The 8,014-nt window shown below is 37.9% G+C and overlaps 1 protein-coding gene across 4 annotated transcripts in view; it reads left to right on the top strand.

Moving 5' to 3' along the window:
* Positions 1 to 8,014, top strand: part of TTC17 (tetratricopeptide repeat domain 17) — a 142,085-nt gene that overhangs the window by 83,665 nt on the left and 50,406 nt on the right. For 2 of the 4 annotated variants that reach the window (XM_017529412.1, XM_017529413.2), the window contains 2 exons: positions 3,683 to 3,942; positions 4,403 to 4,556. In XM_017529412.1, coding sequence (XP_017384901.1) covers positions 3,683 to 3,942; positions 4,403 to 4,556 — 414 coding nt within the window. Of the gene's footprint in view, positions 1 to 3,682; positions 3,943 to 4,402; positions 4,557 to 6,272; positions 6,879 to 8,014 lie in introns of those variants that run through there. The other 2 variants (XM_017529415.1, XM_017529416.2) reach the window with 2 other exon arrangements.

Below are 8,014 nucleotides of genomic sequence, written 5' to 3'. Positions count from 1 at the left end.
AGGTTCAAGCAATTCTCCTGCCTCAGCCTCCCAAGTAGCTGGGATTATAGGCATCCACCACACCATCCAGCTAATTTTTATATTTTTAGTAGAGATGGGGTGTCACCATGTTGGCCAGGCTGGTCTCAAACTCCTGACCTCAGGTGATCTGCCCGCCCACCTCGGCCTCTCAAAGTGTTGGGAGTACAGGCGTGAGCCACTGTTCCCAGCCCATAGCTTCATCTCTTATCACTTCTAGTCCCTGTGATTCTTGATAGTACCTAATGTGGCTCAGATGCAACTGTAAACCTTCGCACTACCCTGGGATAGGCTTCATCTCAGTGAAGGATGTGAACTCACATAAACCTCACTGTGGATGCTCACATTCTCTCCAATTTCACAATATTTATTCTTCTTTTTCCCAGTGTGAAAATGGTGCATGGTAATGAAAATCAAGAAAAAATAGACTCTGTTTTCAGTTTCTATCATACCATCTGTCCTGCAAGCAGCAAGCCCAAGATTTACTTATTCCTCTTGCTTCAAGCATAATTTGAAACCTCCCGAGATCTCTCTACAATCCAGACCTTTCACCAAACCAGAATTCTATATTTTCAGCTGTATAGGACAGTTGTGTAGGACAATGTCCTATCGAGGACAATGTCTGAGATACAGTCCTCCATCCATTCTTGTCTAGACTGTAGGTTCCATGGGTTGTTACAACCCAGCTCTTTGCACATTTTTAGATACGCAACAAACATTTTCACTAATTAATGACGAGTGTCTACAATTCCGTTTATCCTGTTGCCCTTTCCTAACTCCATTGTCTTTATAAATATTCTGTTTACATATTCACAGATTCTAAACCTATAGTCATATAATAAAAATCCTAGTTTTTTACATTAGACTTAAAAACCTTGAAATCATCTTTGAGCCTATCCTATTACTAGTTTTTCTCTATTAACATTTCTTTGTATACCTCTTTACTCTCCCTTTTTTAAAAATTCCTTTTGCCTTTACCCTAAGACAACCTACTTTCTATAACTCTTACAAGGATTCTTAAATACCTTTCTAATTGGTCTCTTTGTCTTCTGTCTTCTCTTTCCTTGTCCAACACCCCTATTCCAATACACCAACTGATTTACTACTCTAAAACTTTAACCTCTGTAATTATTATGGCCTTCATCCTATTATTGTGCTTAAGAAACAAGAGGCTGCTTTTACAGTGAATCCCCTTCTTGACTTTCCCACACATTTGTAACATCACCCACCTTTCCTAAGTATCTTATTTGTTACTATCCCCTGTATACATTCTTTGTTCTAATTAGTTTGAAATTGGTGGTGCCTTCACATGTGCCTTTACTATCCCTATATGTATGTGTGTGGACAAAAGAGTCTATGTGTACATAGTTTTCAAAAAATTTGTCACTCTGGAAGGCCAGGTGCAGTGGCTTACAACTGAATCCCAGCACTTTCAGAGACTGCGGCAGGCAGATCAAGACCAGCCTGGCCAACATGGCAAAATCCCCTCTCTACAAAAATACAAAAAAGTTAGCTGGGTGTGGTGGCCCGTGCCTATAATCACAGCTACTTGGGATGCTGAGACAGGAGAATCACTTGAGCCTGGGAGGCAGAGATTTTAATGAGCCGAGATTGTGCAACTGCACTGCACCACTCCAGCCTGGGCAACAGAACAAGACTGTCTCAAAAAAGAAAAACAGTCACTCTAGGGAGTGTCGTCCCTGGCCCTCTACTCTGTCTAAATCCTGCCTCAGGTAGTCCGCCTTTCTCTAAGAAGCATTTTGTTATTAAATGCAAATATTTTTTTCCTCTAGAAAAAAATTGTTTTCTTATTATTTCATGTGTGTAGTTTTCTGTCTCCAACTTGATTATATTTAATTAAGATTAGAAACTCTTCTTTTTTTTTTGTTCCCAACTATAGCTTTCAGCACAGAGATGGACACATAGTAGGCTGTCAGTAAAGTTTAGTTTATTTTTTGCTAACTCAGAGCATACTTATGATCTATTTATTCCTCACCTGTGACGAGAAAATATAAAAATACGTATCATATTTAGTGTTTTTTTTCTTAGGAATTGCTTTCACCTCAACCCCAGAAGCCTTTAGAAAAGCCAACAGTAGACACCTGCAGCAAGCTACATGTTCTGTCTTTATTTGAATATCAGTTTCCATTAATGCAAACCCCTCTCTCTCAGAATTTTTAAATAATGATATATATTGCCACATGGCAGGAGCACAGGGAAGCAATAACCTTGGGTTACTGGGTTTGCAGAACTCTTTGTAGCTAAACAGCATGAATTTTCCCAATGTGTTGCTTAACGACAGGGTTATATTCTGAGAAATGCGTCTTTGGGTGATTTTTGCCATTGTGGGAACATCATACAGTGTACTGTACTTACACAAAGCTAGGTGGTATAGCCTACTGCACTCCCATGTTATGTTACATAGCCTCTAGACCACAAACCTCTGCAGCATGTTTATGTACTGAAATACTGTAGGCAAGCTTAACACAATGGTAAATATTTATGTCTCTAAACATAACTAAACGCAGAGAAGTTACAGGAAAAATACAGTATTACACTTTTATGGCACCACTGTGGTATAGGCAGTTCATCATTGACCAGAACTTCATTATATGGGGCATGGCTATAATACCATGTTCTAAATCCCTGAACAAGACAGAATTACCAACTGAAGATTATTGTACTAGAATAATGAAACTGGCATTTTGTGAGGTATCAGCCCAGAGCCCTTAGGTTTTCCTCTGGGTACGTGTTACAGAAAGAGACGTTTTGTTATTTGTTCTTGTAACCTATCTATTTCCTAAAGGGATTAGAGATGACTTTCATGGAATGTGCAATATAACATGCAGCCATTAATTCAGAATAAACAGGAAAAGTTAAGTAGTGAAGAATTTTTTAAAAGAAAGCATTGTATTAAGAAACTCAGGCTAATTTTGCCCAAACTTCCTTGTTATTCAAGCGTAGAAGTGAACTCAGAGGCTTATGTAGCCTTCATTGAATAATAAAGGAAACACACCGATTTCTCAGGAAAGAGAATTTTTGCTAGGCCACTGCACTGAGAGTCTTCCATAGGAGTCTTTATATAAGAGACTTGAGCCACCTAAATAATACCTTGGTGATCATTTTAGAAAGAAATTATTGTAGTATATTGCTATTTTTTGTATCAGCCATTAGTGAAAATGGGAGACTCCATGTAGAAATTGGATAGTTTTCCTTAAATCATTTTTCAGTTAAGGCAATTAAGCCAGCTATATGGTCTGGACACACAGCTATGTCTAGATATTTGAACAAACCTTGAAGAATCCCACATATTAAATAACGTAAGCTTCATCTCCACCATCTATGTGTTGTATGTAGACAAGTGGATCTTTTTCAAAAAATAGTGTATCACATACCTCTCCTCATGCTCACTAATAACAGAATCTCTGACTGCCTGCCATCTAGCTGCCACTGTTCACAGCCAAGCTTTTGGCAAAAGCTAGATGACAAAGTTGGTATTCTATTACGAATGTTGAAGATGTTGAATGGTATTTTTATTACATTGGGCTATAGAAGTGCCTTTTAGCAGACCAAAAACGTTTCTCCAAAAGCAGATTTGGAGTCACCCAAAGATTTGAATGAGTACTATGTACGTTTTAATAATGTGCTGGCCCTTGAATTTCAGGTACGGTGGTTGAGGAGAGCAATGGTTCTGATGAGATGGAGAATTCAGATGAAACAAAAATGTCAGAAGAAATACTAGCTTTGGTGGATGAATTTCAACAGGCATGGCCTTTGGAAGGCTTTGGGGGTGCACTGGAGATGAAAGGGCGGCGTCTAGATTTACAAGGAATACGGGTGCTGAAGAAAGGTCCCCAGGATGGGGTGGCGAAAAGCTCTTGCTATGGAGACTGCAGAAGTGAAGATGATGAAGCAACAGAATGGGTAAGTTTGCCAACTTAATTCTCACAAAATTGCAACCCATGTCTTTCAGGACACCCTAGTGTACAAAGTGGGAAGTTTCTGTTGGACATGTGGCACTACTTTACTGCACACTCCAGGACAGCCTTCACATGGAAATTTTACTGGGAAGAAGCATTTCATGTTACTTATGTATTGCTGGCTAACTTCTGGAAGGCAGGAGGAAATGGGATGGGTGTGAAGCCACAGTCAAAACCGCAGACTTGGAGCTGCCCAGTTCAGACATCTTTCTTTTCAGTTTCTTCTACACATTCTTCGAGACTAGGTTATTTTGTTCATTTCACTAACCATTTTCTAAGAATTAAACTCAAGAAGATAACTTAACCTGAGCATCGGACTGGGTTATTCTTAAAGTAGTATTCACAAGTCATCAACAGATTTGATATCTCGTCTCATTTGTCCCTAACATGTTTCTGTTTACCAGATTACATTCCAGGTCAAACGTGTAAAGAAACCCAAAGGAGATCATAAGAAAACTCCTGGGAAAAAAGTAGAATCAAGTCAGATAGAAAATGGGCATCGTTACCAAGCAAACCTGGAGATCACTGGCCCCAAGGTGGCATCTCCTGGGCCACAAGGTAAATTGAATGTTTAATATGCCAGTTTATTCTGGCATTCAAGGTAAATTGAATGTTTAATATGCCAGATGTCACGGTCTCATCTCACAAAGGCTGTATTTGTAACTTGAAAGAGTATAGATGAGATGATAAAGGGGCAAAATGAACAAGAAACCAGCGTGACTTCTGTATCAATGAAAAAAGTTCAAACTCTAAAGCGTTATGGAAATGAAAATTCCAGTGGATTTAACGTGAAAAACTAGGTGAATATTTACATGCCCTTTCCATGTGGAAAGAACTTTCTAAGGCAGAGAGAGGGAAAGAAAATAATAATTCTGACATTGGAAAGCACCACCAAATGAGACAAAGGACTGAAGCAAAGTATGTTTTGTAGATTATTTATATATATTTACAGAATATATGATAAGCAGAGGGTATCAATATCATTTAAAGAGCACCTACAAATCAATATGAAACATACAGTATTTCAATAAAATAGGTGCAGAGTACATAGGCAGTTCACCAGATATAAACACACACACACACCACACACACACACACACACACACACACACACACACAGCCACTAGAGAAGATGTTCAACCTCATCAGCAATCAAAAGAGTGTAGGCATAAACAGTAAGATACCAGTTTTGATTATCAAATTGTTTTTAAACGTGTAATACACACTTTATTTAAATGAAGTAAATTTTGGAGTAGTTTGAGTAGATGCATCAGGAAATTTAAAAATATACCAGTTATTCTACTTCTAGTAATTTACCCTAAGTAAATCACCTTACAAGTGCCATAGATATACATAGAAAGATATTGATCATGGGATTACTTATTATAAAAAAAAATTGTAAACAACCTAAATGTTGTAATTGCCTAAATAAATCATAACACGCCTATGCTGCAGAATATACAGCCAAGATATTGGTAATATAGTAAGTAAAGCAATTTATCAAGTAGTAAATGTAGAGAATACCTCAATCTTTGTAAAGTAGTAAATATGCTACATTTTTTTCACATTTCAATATCTCTGAAACTGGAATACATCTTACAGTTGATAGTATCTTATATAATAATTGGCACTGTTTTTTTTTCCTTAAATCCTGTAAAACAATGTATACTTACAGTTGATAGCATCTTAGATTTGATGAAATATGGTATAATAAGCACATAGAAACAAAACTAGGAGGAAATACATCAAAATGTTATAAATGGTCATCTCTGGGTGCTAACAGAGCTATAGGTGATTTTTATTTTATTCTGTGTGACCTTTCCATTTTCTAAATATTTTATAATAAGCCTTTATTACTTTTATAAACAAAAAACTAAAAATTTCTTATAAAAGTGAAAATTAAAGCTGAATATGGCTGAGATGGTATGAGAGCACTTAAGCAGTTTTAAATGTATTCAAGTTGGTGGGCCCAAGTAGGGCATCAAATGTACTTGCAAATGAGATAATGGAACCACTTATTGGCATTAAAGTGAAAAGCTCTAAAACATAAAGGACAGAAATACTAGAGAGATTCAAAATCCCAATTTTCAAATAAGTATGGATTCTATTCACTACTAACTAATCATCTTCATGATAAATCCTGACAGAGTTATAAAGCAAAGTATTAAATAGTTGGTGAGCCCATGGGGGAAAAATGGAGATCATTAAGAGCCATTGTAGATTTTCTAAGACTAATAATAATGCTTAACTAATTTCATTTCCTTTTTTGGTTAGGGCTACTAGACTGGAAGACCAGGAAAGTGCCATAGACATAATGTAACTGGATTTCAGCAAGGCATTTAACAGAGCCTCTTATGATATCCTTGTGAACCAGATGGAGAGATGTGGGCTTGAAGCCTTCCCATTGCCTACAGGATAAAATTCAAACTTCCTAGTGTGGTGTACAAGACCCTTTACAACCCGCCTCTGTGTACCCTTCAACACCATTTTCTGAACCAGCCATGCTCATGTTTTTTTACCTCAGTGCCTTTGCACATGCTGTTCCCTCTGCCTGGAATGCCCTATGCCCCCTCTGCCGTGCTAAAATATCACTCATCCTTAAACCTCCAAATCAAGCGCCATCTGTCCCTTGTTACCGTCAGGCAGAATTAGTTACTCTTTCCTCTGTGCAATTGTTCTCCGCCTTCACTCTAGCTCTTTTTCTGTTGTATTGTAATGATCTGTTTATGTTTACCTTCCTTACTAGACTGTGAGCTCAAGAGCAGGCCGTCTTATTATTCCTGTCTGTACCCCTTATGTCTTTTATGGTTCCCAGCCCCTTATAACAAGTGCTCAATAAATATTTTTCAAATGAAATTATGAAATGTAAAAGAAAAATAAGATTTTTTGTGAAAATTATGGCTTATTTAAGTTATTAATTTAAACAGAATCAATTTGAAACTCTTTCAAACTTTTCCTTTCCGTTTTGTTAAAATCTCAATCTAAACCCCTGCCTGTACCTCAAACAGTTTTCTACTGTTGGTAAATTCCTATAATATGAAAAGTGCTATACAGAACTAAAGTTCTCCTTCCTGCCTATTCCATTATAACTCCTTCGGAAAACCCTTCCCAGACAAGACAGTTCTGCTCTTTTCTTGGGGATTTGGTGTAAGTAAAGGGCCCAGACCCAAAAAGTAGTACCTACAAAGGATATTAATAAACAGAGCTTTAAAATTTTTTGTAGCCTTAAATAGCTTGTTGATTGGGAACATACACATTAGAGTCAAACAGACTTGGATCTGGATCCTAGCTCTGCCACCTGCTAGACAGGTGACCCTGGGCAAGTCACCCAGTCTCGCTGAGTCTCTGTGTACTCATCTGAGAAGTGAGGGTTAAAACCTACTTCAGGCTGGGTGCAGTGGCTCATGTCTATAATCCCAGTACTTTGGGAGGCCAACCTGGGAATATCACTTGAGCCCAGGAGGTTTAGGCTACAGAAAGCTAGTATCATGCCACTGCACTCTGGGCAAGAAAGCAAAGTGCTGTCTCTAACTAAAAAAAAGAAAAATGGAAAAAAAATCTATCTCATAAGGTTAAGGATGTAATGCACTTAGCATGGGATCTGAACACACAGGAAGTGCTCTTCAAATAGGTGATAACCAGTCTGGTTCTTGGACTGTGGTGTTGTGGCAGGGCAGGGGGTAAATGATAATCTTTCATTAACATCATTATCCCCTGCTGCTCTTTAAAGCAGTGGTTCTCTGTACTTGGGGGTAATTTTGCCCCCCAGGGGACATTGACAATATCTGGAGACATTTTTGGTTGTTGGGGAATGGTGCTACCAACATCCAGTGGGTGGAGGCCAAAGATGGTGCTAAACACCCTCTATTGCACAAGACAGGTCCCTCAAAAAATTACCCAGCCTAAAATGTCACTAATACCAGGTTGAGAAACCCTGCTTTAGAGATACATGTTTCAACTAAGTTGGAGTTGTCTTTTATAAAATCAAAATATAGAAGGGTAAAAATTAAGTTTGA

The sequence above is a fragment of the Cebus imitator genome, unplaced genomic scaffold (genome assembly GCF_001604975.1).
Source record: "Cebus imitator isolate Cc_AM_T3 unplaced genomic scaffold, Cebus_imitator-1.0 Scaffold58, whole genome shotgun sequence".
Classification (NCBI taxonomy): Eukaryota; Metazoa; Chordata; class Mammalia; order Primates; family Cebidae; genus Cebus; species Cebus imitator.
Note: the sequence above shows the minus strand (reverse complement) of the source record. Positions and strands in the feature narration are given on the sequence as shown.